Source organism: Arachis hypogaea, chromosome 3, assembly GCF_003086295.3.
Source record: "Arachis hypogaea cultivar Tifrunner chromosome 3, arahy.Tifrunner.gnm2.J5K5, whole genome shotgun sequence".
Classification (NCBI taxonomy): Eukaryota; Viridiplantae; Streptophyta; class Magnoliopsida; order Fabales; family Fabaceae; genus Arachis; species Arachis hypogaea.
The window spans coordinates 138,145,717-138,166,001 of NC_092038.1; the positions used below are offsets into that span (position 1 = coordinate 138,145,717).

General features: G+C 32.6%; 3 protein-coding genes across 18 annotated transcripts; 2 read left to right on the forward strand and 1 right to left on the reverse strand.

Annotated features, from left to right (window-relative positions):
- The first annotated feature begins 78 nt into the window (after positions 1-78).
- Positions 79-8,526, forward strand: LOC112734407 (pentatricopeptide repeat-containing protein At4g13650). Of its 16 annotated transcripts, none has more exons than XM_029291816.2 (9): positions 79-538; positions 1,195-1,254; positions 1,728-2,509; positions 2,669-2,722; positions 3,734-6,721; positions 6,838-6,969; positions 7,057-7,248; positions 7,372-7,458; positions 7,706-8,526. In XM_029291816.2, the coding sequence occupies exon 5, from the start codon at positions 4,078-4,080 to the stop codon at positions 6,226-6,228; it is 2,151 nt and encodes a 716-aa protein (XP_029147649.1). In that variant the 5' UTR covers positions 79-538; positions 1,195-1,254; positions 1,728-2,509; positions 2,669-2,722; positions 3,734-4,077; the 3' UTR covers positions 6,229-6,721; positions 6,838-6,969; positions 7,057-7,248; positions 7,372-7,458; positions 7,706-8,526. The 16 variants fall into 16 exon arrangements, with proteins under 16 accessions (XP_029147649.1, XP_072084641.1, XP_072084640.1 ...); XM_072228540.1 differs by lacking the exon at positions 1,728-2,509 and having other exon boundaries at positions 3,734-3,814; positions 4,051-6,721; XM_072228539.1 differs by lacking the exon at positions 1,728-2,509 and having other exon boundaries at positions 3,734-3,790; positions 4,051-6,721.
- LOC112735612 (ABC transporter G family member 1) lies at positions 7,210-8,386 on the forward strand. The gene is made up of 3 exons (XM_025785139.1): positions 7,210-7,248; positions 7,372-7,458; positions 7,706-8,386. Exons 1-3 carry the CDS (start codon positions 7,210-7,212, stop codon positions 8,384-8,386), a joined length of 807 nt encoding a protein of 268 aa, XP_025640924.1.
- Positions 8,527-8,528: 2 nt separating the features above from the next.
- On the reverse strand, positions 8,529-12,992 carry LOC112734411 (ABC transporter G family member 1). The gene is made up of 7 exons (XM_025783715.3): positions 12,566-12,992; positions 11,184-11,263; positions 10,413-10,883; positions 10,245-10,331; positions 10,030-10,161; positions 9,663-9,947; positions 8,529-9,497 (listed from the first exon to the last, which is right to left on the reverse strand). The coding sequence occupies exons 1-7, from the start codon at positions 12,825-12,827 to the stop codon at positions 8,814-8,816; spliced, it is 2,001 nt and encodes a 666-aa protein (XP_025639500.1). The 5' UTR covers positions 12,828-12,992; the 3' UTR covers positions 8,529-8,813.
- Positions 12,993-20,285: the final 7,293 nt, after the last annotated feature.

Here is a 20,285-nt window from a genome sequence, read left to right on the forward strand (position 1 = left end):
TGCGGTTCAGTTCGGTTTTCGACTCTGACAATGAAAACCGAACCGATATTATACAAAATCCTAAAAACCAAACCCCCCACCCCCAAACGTAAATCTAGCCGCTCTCTACTCTCACTCTCAATTTCACTTTCTGCACTCATTCTCAGTCTCACTCGAAGAAACCCAAGGCCGGCGGCGAGCCCATCTTCTTGCAGCACCTCCCCAGCTGGCGAACCCCTTCCTCCCACCACCACGTAGCGCCGTCGAAGCCTTTCTCCCAGCGCCACCGGAGCTTTCTTCCCAGCCCCTACTCGCGGACAGCACCACCCAGCCCCAGCCAGTACCACCCTCGCGGTCGTAGACACTACACCACCCAGCAGTCCAGCACCATCCAGCGGCACCCCAGCGCCACCAACAGGACCGATCTGGCCACCCGCAGCACCGTTTGTGGCCACCCATAGCAGTACTGCTGCGTTTCTGGCCTGGCCACCCACAACACAGTAGCCACCGGTTGGCCTTCTTCCAGTGCTCTTCCTCCTTCCCATCCACTTGACTTCAGGTTTGATTTTCTCTCCTTCTATGTATCTGAAGCAATTAGACATATTGGGTTTATAATTATGAAATAGTTAGGGTTTGATTTTGTTAATTATAATTTCTATGATTCTGAGTTGCTAGATTTGTTTAGGGTTTTGTTAATTTCTTGTTAATAACTCTGATTCTGTGCTTCTGAGTTGCTGGGTTGAAATTTGCTTGATTTGCTTAGTTCAAGTTCTGTGATTCTGATTCTGTGATTATGTGATTCTGAATTGATCTTTGGTTTTCTGCACTTATTTTGCTTGTTTTGGAATTTTGTTAATAATACTAATAATTACTGTGCTTGTTTAATGATTTTGTTAATTTGAGTTGTTTGTTTTGAGTTGATTTTGTGATTTAATTTATTAATAATTCTAATTCTGTGATTCTGAGCTGTTGGGTTTAATTTATTTTTGCTTGTTTTGAGTTGATTTTGTGATTTATTTGTATTCAATTTCTGTTCAATATATTTGTTCATTGTTACTGATTGTTGTTCATTGCTCATTGTTGCTTAATGCTAGTAATTGTTTATTTTGTTCATTTGTTATGTTTCTGTTTCTGTTTTTTTAATTATTTGTTCATTGTTCATTGTTGTTGATTCCTAGTATTTGTTGTTCATTATCTGGTATTGGTCTTTGGCAGGATATAAGAAAAGAACTTGGAATCAATATAATTGATGAACAGAAGGTGCAATTGCCTAAGGTAATTGGTCTTTCTACACATGTCTCGGTTGCGGCTTTTAGTTTCAAGAGAACTAGGTGGGCACAATGTATTTATGTATTGCCTGCATTTTTTGTGAGAAAGTGCATTTCAATTGCAAGTTATGAAGTTCTTTGTACTATGAAAGATGTCTTCAACATTCTAAATATATTGATATAATGGTATTAAAAATAGAAAGGAAGAATTTTATTGTTTGTAATATACCTTTAGATGTGTTATTTTCTTGCACAATGCAATGACACTTCTGTTAGTCTTGTGTTATTTTGTGTCATTTAATAGAGTTAGTTCATTTATTTTACTACATTTAGGAATTCCTCGACATGTTTGTGAAATTGTGATTCTGAGTTTCATTTATTTTAATTTCTTTTGTCATTGAATTTCATTGAATCAAGACTTTTGTTAGTTATTGCGTATTTGTGTTAGATGATTTTAATGTTATAATTTTTGTGAAATAGTATGGCAGGCTTTTCTTTGAGTTGATTGAAAAACCGAACAAACCGAACCAAACCAAACCGATTTTAATTGGTTCGGTTTGGTTCGGATGGTCTTGAGAAAAAAACTGAACCAAACCAAACCGCAGTTTAATTAAACTATTGGATCGGATGACTTTTCTCTAAAAAACCGAACCAAACCGCACCGCGAATCGATACACCAAAATCATTCCAAGCAAGATTCTAAGATCGACCCACTTGGAGTAACTCATGTCAACTTGCCACGTGTCCCTGAGAACCGAAGGGAATAGCGGTTCGGATAGACGTTGAAACAGAAGTTTTGAAAAACCGACGTTGGATCGTCGAACCGGCCAGAAACCGGCCGGTCGAACCGAACCGGGATCCGGCCGATTTTTTAAATTTTGCAAAACGCCATCGTTTTGCTGGGATGCCCTAGCCAATTACCCAACCCAGCAACCTTAGCTCCACACAACGGCTAAACGCGAACCCATCCCTCCCATCACCCTCGAGCTCCTCCTTCCTCTCACCGTCATTGATCTCACTCCCTCACCAACGTCCATCTCCCGCCGCCGTCGCCGAAACGAGCTTCGAAGCCACCGTCGTTATCGTGCAGCTCTGTTCCACCATCGTGCAGCTACTGTTTCAGCTTTGAAAGCACCGTCGCACAGCTCTGTTCCATCGTCGCCGGCGCTATCTCTGTTCCACCTGTCATCCCTTCTGTCGTTCCCTTGTCCCCCTCTTGCTCAGGATCTGCTCTGCTCTGTTCTAGGGCTTCTAGCTTCTAGGTATTTTTTTAATAATAATTATTGAATAATTGTTGTTAGTTAATTTGTGAACTTGTTATGGGTTAAATAATTGTTGAATAAGTGTTAATTAATCTGTGAATCTTGCTGTTTTTACTGTAAATTACTCCATTGTTAATGATTCTGATAATTCATCTGCAGAAGGTGATGGGGTCTTCAGGCTTGAATCCTTTGAAATTAAGTGTTGCACGTGGGGTATGCCTGTTTTGTGCTGCTGTGCTCTGTTGACTGTGTGCTGTGTTTTTGTGTTCAATTAAAATTTTTCTTTGAGAACTTAGCTTTGCTATGCTTGATAAATTGTGCCAATTATGCATTTCTTGAAATTGGTATGCCTCTGTAGATTCTAAATAGTGCATTTCATGTTTCTGATTTTGATAATTTGAGTAGTTTATGAAGCATAGTTCACTGTTATTGCAAATGATTTGGGACTGCTTTTGAGGAGTGTATGAAGTAGATTACTTGCTGTGTTTGGAGTTGTGTATTAATTAAATTGGTTAATTTGTTATTTGAGCCATGTTACAGATTGTTGTTAAATAAAGTTTAAAGCTTCAATATCCATTTATTAGTTGGCAATGTTAATATTATTAATAATATTAATAATAATACTAAGCACAAAGTGGAGAGGGATTGTAGAATTTGTCACATAGGTTTGGAGAGTGATAGTTCTGAGTCTGGTGTTCCAATTGAATTGGGTTGTGCTTGTAAAGATGATTTTGTTGCTGCTCACAAAGTATGTGCTGAGACATGGTTTAAGATTAAGGAGAATTTGAGTATAAATCCCATCTTTACTTTATTCTGTTTAACTGCAAAATTTGGTTTTTAATATTTTTTAATGCTGAATTTGATTGATTCTATGGATATTTTAGACATCCTTTTGTTTATTGATTCTATATGTATAGTTGTTCTATGTCTTAGTGCTGAGTTTGACAAATATTCTCAATTACTTACAGCTGTGGTTTCCTTCTTGGATGGGATTTTATTTTTCCAAAAGAAATCATAGAGAATTAGGGTTGTGAATTGTTTAAAAAAAAACTTGAGTTTGTATTTTGATAAGATCATATGGTTTTGATTTATGACATTTCATGTAGTGTTTTAAATTTGGAAGATATTTTTAGATTTATATTAGACTATAATTATATTTTAGTATGTATATTTATAATTTATTTATTATTTTATTCTAAAACGGTTTTTCTGGTTGAATTACAGTTGGACCGGTTGGACTAATAAACCAGTGAACCAGTAACTAGAGCGGTTCGATGACCGGTTCGATTCTCAAAACCTTTCTTTGTACAACTCCAATATCCAAATCTTTTGTACTATAAATTATTTTAAACAAAATACCTTTTAAATTTAACTTTAGTTTACCCATATTTAATTTAATTCTACAAAACATAGCCATTTTTAATATTTATTATATGCTATCATTAATTTACCGTCTGCGCATCGCGCGGGTCTCATTTTAGTTATTTTAATGTCTATTCTGATTGATGAGAGAACAATAACACAAGTTTTACTCCCCAAAGCCCAAACACCACCATCTTTTCCACACCATGAAGAAGCTGTTCCTCCTTGGCACCTGGAAGTGCAACTGCTGGAAGCAAAGGTTCCGACTTTTCACCACCCTTTTGGAAGATTTGGATACCCCTCGTCTCCGTCACGTGATCGCCACCAACATTTCCATTAGCAGGAGAGTTAGATACGGCGAACCTGAATTAGCACGCCACCTGTTCGACGATATGCCGCTTCGAACTGTTTCCACTTGGAATACTATGATTTCCGGATATTCGCAATGGGGCTGCTACGTTGAAGCTCTGGCCCTTGCTTCCCTCATGCACCACTCTTGCGTCAAGCTTGACGAGGTCTCTTTCTCTTCGGTGTTGAGCGCATGCTCACGTTATGGGTCACTTGTTCATGGGAAGCAAGTTCATTCATTGCTTTTGAGGTCTGGATACGAAAGATTTGGCCTTGTGGGGAGTGCTTTGTTGTATTTTTACGTTCAGTGTTGTGGAATTGGAGAAGCTAAGGTAGTTTTTGAGGAGCTTCATGGCGGGAATGATGTGTTATGGAGCTTGATGCTTGCGGGTTATGTGCAGCATGACAATATGGGTGAGGCTCTGGACATGTTTGAAAAGATGCCTGATCGTGATATTGTGGCTTGGACCATGTTGATCTCTGGGTATGCGAAGAGGGAAGATGGGTGTGAGAGGGCTTTAGATTTGTTTTGGTGTATGAGGAGTTCTGGAGTGTTGCCTAATGAGGTCACGTTGTGCTCTGTTGTGAGAGTTTGCACTAGACTGAGGGCTCTATGGCAGGGGAAGGTTGTTCATGGGCATTGCATCAAGGAAGGGTTTGCTTTTGATAATGCGATTGGTGGCGGGTTGATTGAGTTTTATTGTGATTGTGAAGCCATAGGTGATGCCAAGAGAGTTCATGAGAGCATGAGAGGAGAAACTTATTTGAATGTGACTAACTTGTTGATTGGTTGCCTTATCTCCACGGGGAAGATTGAAGAAGCTGAGATGATATTTTACAGGTTGAGAGAGACGAATCACGTATCATATAATTTGATGATTAAAGGTTATGCTATGATTGGTCATTTTGAGAAGTCAAAGAAATTATTCAATCAAATGAGTCTCAAGGATTTAACTTCCTTAAATACCATGATATCTGTGTACTCCAAAAACGGTGAACTTGATGAAGCTGTGAAGCTTTTTGACAAAACTAAAGATGAGAAAAACCCTGTGACATGGAATTCGATGATGTCTGGTTGTATTCAAAATGGCCAATACGTGAAGGCATTAAAATTATACGTGAAGATGCGTAGGTTATCAGTTGATTATAGCAGATCGACGTTCTCTGTTTTATTTCGTGCATGTTCATCTCTAGGTTCTTTTCAGCAAGGACGGTTGCTTCATGGCCACTTAACCAAGACACCGTTCCAAGCAAATGTTTATGTTGGGACTGCCCTTATAGACTTCTACTCCAAATGTGGTCGCTTGGCTGATGCTCAAAGGTCATTCCTCAGCATTTTTTCACCCAATGTAGCAGCATGGACAGCTCTTATCAATGGGTATGCATATCATGGACTTGGATCCAAGGCAATTTTACTCTTCCACTCAATGTTAGTTCAAGGAGTTGTGCCAAATGCAGCTACTTTTGTTGGCATTCTTTCTGCCTGCTCCCATGCTGGTCTAGTTGATGAAGGTTTGAAAATCTTCCACTCGATGGAGGAACTTTACAAAGTAACGCCAAGCATAGAACATTACACATGTGTGGTGGATCTTCTTGGTCGATCAGGCCATGTAAGAGAAGCTGAAGAGTTTATTAGACAGATGCCTATTGAAGCAGATAGGGTGATTTGGGGAGCTTTACTGCATGCATGTTGGTTCTGGAAGGACATGGAAGTAGGGGAGAAAGCTGCTGAAAAGTTGTTTAGCTTGGATCCGAACCCAACAGTGCCTTTGGTAATTCTGTCAAATATGTATGCGGTGCTAGGTAGATGGGGGCAGAAGTCAATTCTTAGGAAGAGATTGCAGAGTGTAAAATTTAGAAAAGATCCAGGGTGCAGCTGGATTGAATTAAACAATATTCATCTGTTCTCGGTCGAGGATAAAACACATCCTTATTCTGATGTTATTTATGCAACTGTAGAGCATTTGGCAGCAAGCATTAATTCTAGCATACCTCAATTATCTCTATAGCAGCAATGGCAAACATCATGGATAATGCAAAGTTGCAAACTGCAGATCCTATGTTACTTCAGATTTGGTCACTGAACTGAATATTTCTCTTGAGAGACCATTGAGCTTTAACTATTTTAGCATCGATCATGCGAAGGATCAATATATCATCATGGTTTGCCTCTAAATCAATAATGAAATTACTTGATTGTGTTAATCATTTAACATATTTTATGCTTTCATCAGAAGTAGCTGATGTGAGTGACGGAGAACTAACCAGCTACCGTTAAACGTATTACTGCTGAATCTCATTGCCTCATAGGGTTCTTTATCACCTCAATATGAAAGACAGCAATTGGAAAAATCCAGCACGGGGCCTGTGATTTCCTTTTAACTTCTATGAATACTATCTGATATTTCTTTATCTACAGCAAATGTATTATTTGTAGGTATTCACATTTTAATTTGAAGACTGACTTCTCAGTTTTGCTTAATTAACATGGAACTTTTCGAAGTAAGAACATTGGCAAGATAACATTATTACTTTTGAGTTATATGAATTTAATTTATTTTTCAATGCTACAATGCTAGATTGCAAAGAAACTCAACTGATTCACCTCTTTGTTTCAGGAGGAGGACCCTGAGAAAGGATTAGCTAGAGGGCTAACCACAGAAGAATCCATTCATATACTTGTTGAATCAAATGATTGATCTGAAATTAGTCACCAAGTTCATAAAGAAATAGTTCAAAAAAAAAAAAAGGTGAGTACTACTTGTTGAAAAAATTGATTTAATATCCATATGCAGTAGAAATTGTACAATTGCTGAAGGTCTTAATAATGGATGCAGGACTCAGATGCAATGGAGAAGAAAAGTCATGCTGATTTTTTATAACAGTGCATGGTCCTTACTAGGGGATCTTTTGTGAACATGTAAAGTAAAGTAGGCTATCACTGGTTGCGCCTACTTATCTATGGTGCTCTGACTTTAAGTCTTGGTACCATGTTCTTTGACATTGGCTCAAGCAGTGAATCAATTCAGGTACACAAATCAACCTTGAGACACATAATGCACAAAATTCAGCAATCATAGCAACATTATTTGCAGCAAAAATTTTGATAAACCTAATGTTAAAGGCTTAAATCTTAATTTATTTGATGTCAGGCCAGAGCTTCACTACTTGTATTTGTTGTTACATTCCTTACCTTCATTACTGTTGGTGCATTCCCTTCTTTTGTGGAAGATATTAAGGTAAACTACTATTTCTGTTAAGAACAAACTATGTGACATAATTATCACCACCCTGTTATGCGCACTTACGTACTATTCATCCACTATTGAATGGGGCGTGAGCTCTGCCTAGATTGAAACTCACGCCCCATCCAACGTGGATGAACAATATTTAGGCAGAGAGCACAATAATGACTGTATTCAAGAAACATTCTAAATATGATCATGTCAAATTACTGAATATGTTGGTGAAATGATCCATAATTAGGTGTTTGAAAGAAAAAGACTGAATGGACATTATGGGGTAACTGCATACACCATTTGCAACACATTATCTTTAGTTCCATTCTTGCTATTGATGTCACTGATCCCTGGAGCAGTGGTTTATTACCTAGTTGGACTTCACCAAGGACACCAAGAATTCATCTACTTTACATCTATACTTTTTGTTTCTGTCTTTTTGGTTGAGGGTCTCATGATGATTGTTGCAAGCATTGTCCCCAATTTTCTGCTAGGCATAATCTTCGGCACCGGAATATTGGGAGTGATGATGTTGGATGGTGGATTCTATAGGCTTCCAAGTGATATCCCTAAACCGTTTTGGAGATATCCTTTGCATTACATTTCATTCCACAAGTATGCATACCAAGGATTGTTCAAGAACGCGTTTCAAGGCCTAACATTCACCGGCAATAATCAAGATGGAGGATCTATGATAAACATTAGTGGGGAAGAGATACTTAGAAACTTGTGGCAAGTGAAAATTGGTTACTCAAAATGGAATGATGTTGTTATATTGATAGGAATGGCAGTGACATACAGAATTTGGTTCTTGGTAATCATCAAGAGCTTTGAGAAAGTGAAGCCTATTGTTGTGACAGCAATGAATAATTGCCCGCAAGCAAAGTTCAGGTTCACTAAGGTGACTAGACTAGGAGCAATGGCATGATTCATTTGCTTGCTTGCCTTGCAGAACCATAATAACATATAATATAATCATATATTTGCTTAGTATATTAATGTGTGAACTGAGGTTATTATAATACTTGAGAAGAACCGTATATAATTATTTTCTTTTTAAGGAGATCAGATACTGAGTAATAGTGGTTATGATTATCGTATGGATTACAAGATTGCATTGCCCTTGGATGAATAAATCTGAAGCTTGCCTTCAACACTCAAGCATAATAACTGAACTAATGGGATGAGGGGACTGATTACTCGACCAATTTAAATTGGTTTACAAGACAATACTTATGTACCAATCAACAATAATATATATACAAATTAAAATCACCAAAATAAATCACAAACCTAGCTACTATAGCTTTAATTTGAAAATAATTATAACCATAGAGTTAGATTTATGTTTGGGTTTATGCTTCATGACTTAGTGCAGAGTTATCATCATTATTCTCCATCACTAGTGTTGCTCGCTTGGGAGACCCTGAAATGAATGACACAAAAAATGGCTTCAACTTCTCCGTAATCTTGATGATCAAGAAGAACAACACTCGATACACCAAAATCATCCCAAGCAAGATTCCGAGATCGACCCACTTGGAGTAACTCATGTCAACTTGCCACGTGTCCCTCAGAATCTGGTCACCACTAATGTAGGAGCCATTTCCATCATTTGTTGCAAAGCTTAGCCCCTGAAACTCGTTCTTGTACAATCCTTGGAATGCAAATCTATGAAATGCAACATAGAACATTGGGTATCTCCAAAATGGTTTGGGAAGATCATTGGGCAATCTGAAGAACCCTCCGGCCAGCATCATGATTCCTTGGATTCCGGCGCCGCTTATGATTCCCATTAGATAGTTTGGGACTACGCTTGCAACTATCATCATTAGGCTTTCAACCAACATGAGGCAAGAAAACAGAACACATATGAAGTAAACAAAATGGTCGAATCCTCTTTGAAGATGAGGAAGGTAATAAGCTATGGCTCCTGGAATCACTGATACTAGAACCAAGTATGGCACACTAGATACTGTGTTCCCAATTACAAATGCCACAACACCATAATGCCCATTCAATCTTTCTCGTTCAAATACCTACGTATATATATAACAACAATTCAATTCTCAAGCAGTCAATGTAAAAAATAGTTATTTTTGCTAACATGACGTTGTCTGATTGGGTGCATACGAAAAATAGTTTTACACCAATAGTGCATCAAAATTAAATTCTATATTGTGATGAATAATTCTTTAAATTACCTTCATGACCTCCACAAAGGAAGGGAATCCACCAATGGTCATGAAAGTTATGAATGAAGATTCAAACATAAGAAGTGCTCCTCTGTCCTGAATTGTGCTGAAACTTGTACCTAGATCATAGAAAACTGTGGCAGTGGCTATGGCCAATGCAATGTATATTCCAAGACGTAACCAATAATAGCCTAGATCACGAAACATGTTCACGCATGATATTTTGGTTAGAACAATGCACTGATTAAGGAAACCAGCACGCCTTCTCTTCTTATGATCTACTGATCTAGTCTCCTGAAACATAAATTGAGTTATGGATCAATGCTTTTATTATAGCTTATGAATGCACACGCAATAGACATGAAATGAAAGAAACCTGGTTAGATAGCATTGCAACTTCTTGTTGAACTTGTTGGTTAATTTCAGATGATTCATATGCGCTTATAAGGATTCTAATTGCTTCTTCTGTAGGCACTGTTCTAGTGCCAGATAAACCCATGTCAGTATCCTGAAATAGTAGTTAATTCAAAATACCATCAAATTATTTCTGAATGCTCTCATGTATCTTCAAGTGAAGCTAAGCTTAGTTACCTGATCAAAATCCTTGTTTATTGTTTTCAGTAAATGATCAGAAGGGTTTTGGAGTGCAGGACATGGAAAACCATTGGAAGCAAAAAACTACATACATTGAAACAAAACCAGAATTTAATATTATGACTAAAATTAAATGAATTAAAAGAAGAAAAAAAAGATAGGAACCTGAGTAGCAGTTGAGGCAGGTCCAAAGTAAACAGTTGTACCAGAAGAGAGAAGACAAAGGTTATGGAAAAGTTGAAAGACTTCAGTGCTTGGTTGATGTATTGAAGCAATAACGGTTCTTTGAATGCCATCTTTCTGAACAAGGTTTGCAATTCTTTTCATGACATAATAGGAAGCAGCACTGTCAAGTCCACTTGTTGGTTCATCAAGAAACAAGAGCCTTGGGCGTGTTAGGATCTCAATGCAGATGCTCACACGTCTCTTCTGACCACCACTGATTCCTTTAATGCCCCAACCTCCAATTCTTGTGTTAATGGCATCTTGCAGACCCATTTCTCTTATTGTAATCTCTGCTCTCTCTCTTTTCTCTGCCTTGGACATGGAATCAGGTAGTTGGAGTTGAGCTGAGTAGTGCACTGCTTCCCTCACCGTTAAGGTTGTTAATAAGGTATCATCTTGTGTCACATATGCCTATGCCATACATTTAAACTCTTGCTAATTATTCAAATTAATTAAGACTACTACTTAATCATTATTGTGACATGGTAATTTTTAGTATTTTTCACCATCATTTAATCAGCACCAATATTAAAGTGTTTTTAACAAATAAATTTTACTAATTCATGTGTACAAATTTTAAAAAATATGATTACAAATAGTATTAATTTTTGTGTATAAATTCTGATAAATATAAGTGCAAATTATATGCTTCTTGTATGTAAAATTCATGTAAATATGAATACGTAAATATTATAGTGTATGGTTTTGTACCGAGATTCCATAGGCCAGCGCTTCTTTGCGACCGTTGATGAGAATCTCTCCTGTTTGTCTTGTGTTTGAATCTAATCTACCTGAAATATGAGTTCAAACATATAGCTCATTATTAATAATGCATTTACATATATCTTAATATTAAAATTCTTTTGACAAATATATATATTATTAAGTATATATGATTGCATATTTGCATTAGAAAAGGTATATAACTCGGTTATTTACAATATTACATTCTTTTAATAAGTACAGACATTTTATTAAATGATCACAATGTAAAACTTTGTATTATTAATTCTTAATTAATATTTCTAAGATAAATTTAAATGTATTCTATGGTTACGTGTGTGTTGTATTTTCTATTTGATATCCCATCATGTAATCTTCTTTAAATAATGTCACTCGATCGAGGGATAACACATAATTTTTAAAAAAAAATGGAAAGGTGTTAAAATTTGTTCTTAGTTTATCTTAAATAATTAATGTCAATAAAAATATCAACCAGGAGTTTCAATGATGGGTTCATTATAGTTCAATTATTTCTAATTATTTTCGTGTGAAGTTAATAGTTAAAAAACGTTCAGATAATTTAAAAAATTCGATTAAATTATCATCTGACAATTATCAATTATTAATTTTACATAAAAATTTTCATCTTTATTTTATAACATCTTAGATTCATGTACCTAAAAATACGAAATTAAATACATATCGTTGCACGCCTATTTTTAAGTATTTTTTAAAATCATATATGAGTTATTAATTAAATATTTTTTCATATATATTAAATCATTTTATATTTGTGTAAATTTTTTTGGATACTAATAGGTATCAAAATTAATTAATTTTTTATTTAAATTCTTAAAATAAATCTTTTAAATACGGACAATTAAAATAATTTATTTGAGTTTATTATTTTTGTTAATCATTTAAATAGTGAATCAAAAAATAATTATTTTTATAAATATAACAATATTAAGATTTTATCAAAAAATAAATAAATAAATAATAATAATAATAATAATAATAATAATAATAATAATAATAATAATAATAATAATAATAATGTTTACCCTTCCGTTGAATCAAGTTTAACATACGTAGTGATATTAATGGGTAAATTAAAAAGTAAACCTCACGTAACGATTAAATCATTATGTAACAATTTTTAAGTATTAATTTTATAAGAAGACAAGTGTAAATTAAAATGTATCCCGATTTTTTGAATGAAATGAAAAAGGTATGCCAATGAGTTATAACTCAAATGACATAGTTTTTCCATACTCAATTAATAGGTTGCAGGTTCGAGTCTCCTATCTTTGGTAAAAAAAAAAAATGAAAAAGGTATATGAGTAGATAGATAGGGAAATATGAAATACCTGCTAAGGCATCAAGAAGGGTAGACTTGCCAGAACCAGAAGGACCCATTATGGCCAATAGCTGGCCCGGTTTGGCATAACCGGTTAGACCGGAAAGAATTGGTTTGCTTCCTTTGTTTCCCATTGATGCAGTCACCCACACATCCTTCCATGTCATACACATACACATACCCTCCTTCTCTTTCTCTTCGTTTCTCTTATTCCCCTTCTCATCTTCATTATCATCATGCTCAATCTCTATCACCATGCTTTCAGATGCCATTATTATGCGTGCCAATTTCAGCTTCTACTTCGTTCCATCTTATTTATACACGCAATGTATGTGTCGTTTTTCTTGAATGTCTTTAATTAAGACTTCCACTTCTTAATTAGTTGTTCAAGGTCTAACTTCAATCGCCGTAATAAATTTCAACGTGTTTTAATAGACAACTATAACTAATTCTTACCCACTTTCATTTATTTTAGAGTGAATACCCCATTCGCCCTTGACAATTATTTCGAAAGGACAACGAGGTCCCAAAAAAAAAAAACACCCAATCCGGCCTCTGATAAATTTTTTTTAGGACAGATTAGCCCCTGTGCCAAAAAAATAACATTGATTTATTTTTGGCACAGGGGCCTCGTTGTCTTTTCGAAGTAATTGTCAGGGCCGGGTTGAATTTATTTTTTTTGTCAGGGCCGGGTTGGGTTTTTTTTTGTCAGGGGTTTTTTTGTTTTAATTTTACTGTATCATTATTAAAGTAATAAATATATTTTATTCATTATTGATATATCGTTTACTTTTTCTTTGAACATTATAATAATTTTATTAAAAAAGGAACAAGAGGCTCAAAAGCCGCCGTAGTCCACGTTATATGAATCCAAATTTTTTAAATATAAATTTAATATCGCCCCGCGGCCTTAATGCCTTATCATACAAAACGGTGGGTATAATTTCAGTATAATTTATTATTTTAATTAATAATTAATTATTAATATTTAAAAGTGTAAAATAAAAATATAAAATTAGGTTATTAAACTAAAAATATTAGTCAATATAATTAAAATTTTGACTGTTGAATTTTTTTTCCTTAAATAATATTTGGATTATTTGCAAAAAGAGTTTGTGTCAAATAAGCTATATGTGCGAATGCAAGAAATACTCTAAACCCGAGAAAGGGATACTACAAAAATATTACATAAATTTTTGAATGGTTTTAATTTTATTTCATATAATGCTATTAATTATATCAGCTTTTGATAAATATTAATTTTAATTATTGATGTACTGCAATATTGTATTACAACATAGAAAAAGTTATTCAAAAAACAAAATATGTATCAAAAAATAAATGACATGTGACATATTGTTAGGCCCTTGACTTGTAGGTTAGTGTTGTTAATTTTATTTTATTTTATTTAAATACAAATTTTAAAGTATCTTTTATTGATATTATTTTAGTATGTAAAATTAGGATTATTGTTGTACTAAGAACATAATTTAAAGGCCTAACTTATTAGGTTTGTAATTGGTGCTAGCTATTTTTAAGGATTTACTTTACTATTAGTTAATCAAATATCTGTTTTTATCACTGTTCAAACAAAAAGATTGGGATCGCACTCAAACAAAATCCCTTTATCACTGTTCTTGATGTGAGATTAGGATACACACTCACAAATACATATTTATTATCCGCCATTCTTAAGAAAATTATTGAAAGAGTTTAGAAGAAAGACTGAAATTTATGTGAGGGAAGCTACTAAATGAACCTCCTTATATAGATGCAAAAAATTGTTGTTTCACATCACGTTTATATTGAAAACAAGTTGATTATTAAACATATATCTTATTTACATTATAAATAAAATTATAGCACATATATTTCGTTTAATTATAAATGAGATATGTACACTTTAATATTCATTATGTATCTTGTTTGTATCTATTTTTGGTTCATAAAATTTGTGTTTTATCGAGTTTACTGTATAAATGAGATATGTATATTTAATTAACTCGTTTGCATTGTAAATAGGATAAGTAATAGGGCAGTGAATTCGATGGTCTCAGAACGTTTGGACCATTAAATGGTCTCATAACAAAACATATTTTTTTAAATTTAATAATTGTTAAATAGTTATTTTCTAATTTTAATTATAAATTAATCTCATATATTTTATTTAATTATAAAAACTATTTTTTATTTTATAAATTATTATTTTATCATTCATCTATTATATTTATTAACAATCAAAACTAAAAACAATAACAAATTAGATCTTCTATTGATCATAATAACTTTTTAATAATTTCAATAGATTGATCTTCTAACAAATTTTTTTAATCAATCCATCCGAGAATTTTCTCAGATCCAAAATACCGAGAAGGAAAAAATTCAAAGTTTGGTGATTTCAGAGCTTGCTGGTGAGAGATGTATTGTGGGGGCGAGAATATGCATGCTATGCGCGTGCCTGATTCTTGTGGTGATTGCCATTGGTTTTCTCTTTGGCTTCGGAGTTTTCAAGCATGGTTGATTTTAGGCTCCCCTTCCTTTTCTTTTTGGCTGGCTATGGCGCGTTAAAGTCCCCTCCAAACATAAATGTTTGACTATATTATTTGTAAAATTTGATTATACATATAATTATTTGGTCATTTTATATTTTAATCGATTGGATTAAACAAACCTAAATTGCTTTAATGAATTCAATCGATTGGGTAATATGACCAATCAATTGATTTTTGGGCAAACCATAATGTCTTGTAACTTTCAATCGATTATTTTGTGATAATCTGAAGTCAAATCGATTGAGTTATGGGAACCTGAAATTCAATCGATTGTTTTGTTAATCCAATCGATTAATTTTCTAAGAAACACGATTTTACAACCTTCGATAGATGTAATGGATCAAAGATAAACTTTTAATCGATTGAGATTGTCAAAAAGTTATTACGATCAATGGAAGATCTAATTCGTTATTGTTTTTGTTTTTGATTGTTAATGAACATAATAAATGAATGATAAAATAATAATTTATAAAATAAAAAATAATTTTTATAATTAAATAAAATATATGGGATTAATTTATAATTAAAATTAGAAAAGGATTATTTAGTAATTATTAAAAAATTTAAAAAACATATTTTGTAGTCCAAACGTTCTGGGACCATCGAATCCGGTGCCAAGTAATAGGATATAAATTGGTAAACAAAAATGCTATTTGTACACCAAAATCAATTACTATATAATTGTGTATAAATACATGTATTGTATATTTCATTTTCAATATGTATTTTGTATTTCACATAAATTTTATACTAATAGTTGATTTTAGTGTACACCTAACATAATTAATTGATAGCTATATCTTATAAAATGGGAACGTTTATAGATACAAATAATTCGATTAATTGATCAAAATTGATCTAATCTAATCATATTAAGGATCCGTTTGGGAAACTCTAGAAGTAGCTTTTTTTAATTTTTAACTTATGAAAAGTAGTAGTATTAATGTCGGGTGCAATTTTCAAAACTAAATTACAACTTTCTAAGAAGCTATTTTGGAGCTTATAGAGAAGTTAAAAAAAATTACTTCTCTCATAATACTTCTACTTTTCATTACATTTCTTTAAAATAAGCACTTTTAGAGTTAAAAATCCAAACACAAAATAACTTATTTATAAGTTACTTTTAACAGAGTTATTTATTGTTTAAGTTATTTTATCAAAATGAGCTTAATTAAATTAGTTACCCAAACTGGGCTAATTCTATTAAATAGATAATCGAGACATCGAGTACGATCGAATTAAACCCAGTTAAAAGCGAAGTCAAATATCAGTTTTGGGCCACCCGAATCAATCTGGTTTTTTGATTAAATTTATGTTAATTTAAAAGAATAAAATAAAATAATATATATGTAACTTTATCCTCTATACCAAATTATGATCTTTATTAAAGTGTAATTTTGATGATGTATTACTCTTTATCTTTTTACAATTATATATTATTTCCAAATATTTTTTTCATTTTTTTATATTTTTTAATTTTTTTTATTTTTAATTGGGTATCTAATAATAATCCGAACAAATCCAATCCGGATTTTATAAATTTGAAATGGTTTGGATCTACTCGTAAAAAATTTTAAATTCAAACAATCCAAACCCATTAAAATTTAATCAATTCGGTTGTTATTCTTTCTCAAACTCAAACCAATTGGATCCATAATAACTCTTATTCCAAAATACATATATCTGTGCATAAAATATTTAAATTATTTTTTAAAAATCCCTTATGTTATCATTCCTTATATTGTAATTCCTAATATATATTAATTCATTGCCAATGAGTAATAGCTCAAATGACATAGTCTCTTCATACTCAATTAAGAGGTTGCGGATTTGAGTCTCTTATTTTTGATAAAAAAAAATATATATTAATCCATTTCATTGGTAAATTGAAGTACGCTAACAGGACGATCAACGATACAAACAAAGCGTTAGGTGAGCGAGTTGAAATTTCAACTTTGAGATATCATCTGAGAAAGTCAACCATGGAAAGAAGTTGACCAATCTTACCCTTGGATGTATATATGAGTAATAACCGAGTCTCACAAATTAAAATAAAATTAAGGAATAGCAAGATTGAACATGAAAGTAGCTTAATATAATAATATTTATGTAGATATATTTCATCATGAACTTGTGCATTTCCTCTTGTGCGTTGATTGGTGGAATGCAATTTTAGAACTAGCAGCTAATAAATGATTTTCCTTTTTCATGGTTTATATCTTTGTTCACTAATAGCAAAATTTTGTTTTGTGATATTAAATTATAGTAAATAAATACTTCTTATATTAAAAGGCATATAAGTATTTGATGAGATCGTCAATATATATCTATATATAGTATAAAATTTATAAATTATTTTACAATAAAAATAATAACAATTTAATCCTTTTTTTTCTACGGTATCTTCAGTTTAGTAGGCTAAGAATTAATTTTTCGTAGATTTGAGTTTCATTTAAAGATTTATTGTTGGCCAATAAATTACTTCATACACAAAATAAAATTTAAACCTTATTATTTATTTAAACAGACTAATAAATAACCACAGGACCAATTGGATTTAATTATCTTTTTTCTTACTTTAATATTAATAAAAAGTTCAAAATTATCTTTTTTTTTCCTCTTTGTATTACAATGGCCGGAGTCCAAAAGAAAGAACATTAGATTTTGAAAAAAAAAAAAAAAAGATGCACATTAAACCGAACTACAATAGGCCTAAGCAAGATTCTTGTTTGGAAATATTCTTATAATTACATATAATTTAAAATTAAATTGAACATTTTAAAAAGTGTCATGCAAGCTCCGCGTGCAAAAGAGTATTATTGGGATTTTCGATGTCTTAAATTGTTTGTTTGGGAGACAACAGTTTGAAGGATCCAAGAATAGGCTTCACATTTTGGGTAGTCTTTATGATAACAAAAAACATAACACGATACACACAACAATCATCCCTACTAAGATTGAAAGATCAACCCTCTTTGAATAACTCATGTCTGTTTGTCGCGGGTCCCTCATAATCTCTTCACCTGTAATATATTTGTAGTGGTTTACATAAAAAAAAATGTAAAATCCTGCAAGTTGTGGCTAAAAAATTTTGATATGGAAGCAAAATGAGTGCTATACTTTAATATGATAATTTTTGATGTTTTTTAAAATTGTGGGAGTACACAAATCGGACCATCCGATTTAAAAAGTTGAAAAAAATTCAGAGCACACAAATCGGAGGGTCCGATTTGTGTTAAAAATTGAAAAAACTCATAGTAAACAAATCGGACCATGCGAGTTGTTTGATTTTAAAATTTTGCTTAAGAAATCGCATGGTCCGACTTGTGGTTGGACAAATGTGAATTTCGAAAGCTAGAAAAACGGACTCTCCGAATTATTTATTGTTTTCAATTTTTTTACTTCCATATTCAAATTAAAAAATGGCAAGTTGTAGCGATTTATATAAAAAGAGAATTACACTCACATATAAAATATTTTCAATTATTGTAATCGTATAATTTTGAGTGTCAATTGATTTATTTATATAATTTGTTCTAAAATAGGCCAAGGATGGATTTTTTTTATATTCTTATAGTTACATATAATTTTAAATTAAATTAAGCATAATTTTGAAAGGTTTTATACAAGCTCCACATGCAAAGGAGTAGCATTGGGATTTTTGATGTCATAAATTGTTTCATTTGTTCGGAAGAGAATAGCTTGAAGGATCCAACAATAGGCTTCACCTTTTCGGTAGTCTTTATGATAATAAAAAACATAGCACGATACACAACAATCATCCTTACTAAGATTGCAAGATCAACTCACTTTGAGTAACTCATGTCTGTTTTGTCAAGTGTCCCTCATAATCTCTTCAGCTGTAATGTACTTGCAGTGCTTTACATGAAAATTTGAAAAATCCTGCCAATTCTAGCGGTTTATATAAAAAGAGAATTACACTCGTATATAAAGCATTCTTAATTTGTTGTAATACTGTAATTTTAAGTCTCAATTGAATTATTTATGTAATTTGCCCTGCATAAAGTGGTACATATATTTTAAAAGAGAAAAAGTGTCCGAGCCAACACTTTTACTAAAATTTAATTAGTATTTGATTATAAAAAAATGTGTAATCTCATACTATTAAATGTAATATTACATTATTAAAAATATTAATATTGATTAATTAATGACTACAAATTACCAAATATGCTGGCCTCTTAATACTACTATTTCAAAAGGTTATGTCTAGTAGCTACATTTATTGTAATTATTGATAGCTAAAAATTGACTAACTAATGAAGAGAAGACATGTGGCATTGCTTAATGTTATAGTTATTGTACATTATACTACTAATAAATTTGGTTGTGAAAAAATAAAAAGTTTTAAATACATAGGTATTTTTGAAATTGATAAAATAGAGGTGCAATGTAACATTTTAACACTTCAAATCTTACCTCTAGCCGTAAAGCGAATGATAATAAAGTGTCACGATAGTTCTAAACCTCTATATAATAGTATATAGTCAAGAAATAGTATAACTAGAAGTTCGATGAAAGGAATAAAGGATCAGAAACTCATAGAGTAGAGATACAGAGCACAAAAAGTTCACACACGATAACTAAACGCATTGGCACAAAAAGCACAAAGCATAATATATAAAATCTTATAGATAGCTCTAGGATACACAAGGTAATAATTAAAGTAAACAATATATATATATATATAATATACAAAAATGAACTAATAACAACCTGCGGAGTTTAGGCCGGCCAGCTCAAACTAAAAAACAACAGAACTTGGAAGTTTAAAACAGCAACATTCTATCTTCCAAAGTTAGGCCTCTAAGGCAACAAAATACAATAATCCAAAAGTGAGAGAATACTACATCAAGATAAACAAAGTAAAAAAAAAAAAAAAACCATCATCCGCTCTATCACCATCCGCTCTGTCACCATCTGCAAACTCACCAAAGTGGGTTGCAACCTGCATTTGAAAAACAATAACAATATATGATATGAAAACTAGAGGTTCTTAGTATGGTAACAACGCTCAATAAATAAGATATAAGGTTCCGAGAAGCCAAATGCAATCCTAGAACTTCACATCAATACAAATATTCAAGCTTACCGAAATATACAATTTAAACCATAAATAGGGTATTTTAAACTTAAGAAATTTCTAACTAATACTAA

Excerpts from the sequence above, each read along its gene's own strand:
- LOC112734407 (XM_072228523.1), top strand. The coding sequence starts at position 4,078 with ATGAAGAAGCTGTTCCTCCTTGGCACCTGGAAGTGCAACTGCTGGAAG.
- LOC112735612 (XM_025785139.1), top strand. The coding sequence starts at position 7,210 with ATGTTCTTTGACATTGGCTCAAGCAGTGAATCAATTCAG. Across the intron at positions 7,249-7,371 it reads CAAGCAGTGAATCAATTCAG|GCCAGAGCTTCACTACTTGT; the intron begins GTACACAAATCA and ends ATTTGATGTCAG. Across the intron at positions 7,459-7,705 it reads CTTTTGTGGAAGATATTAAG|GTGTTTGAAAGAAAAAGACT; the intron begins GTAAACTACTAT and ends ATCCATAATTAG.
- LOC112734411 (XM_025783715.3), bottom strand. The coding sequence starts at position 12,827 with ATGGCATCTGAAAGCATGGTGATAGAGATTGAGCATGATGATAATGAA. Across the intron at positions 11,264-12,565 it reads CCTTCTTGATGCCTTAGCAG|GTAGATTAGATTCAAACACA; the intron begins GTATTTCATATT and ends CTCATATTTCAG. Across the intron at positions 10,884-11,183 it reads CGCTGGCCTATGGAATCTCG|GCATATGTGACACAAGATGA; the intron begins GTACAAAACCAT and ends TGTATGGCATAG.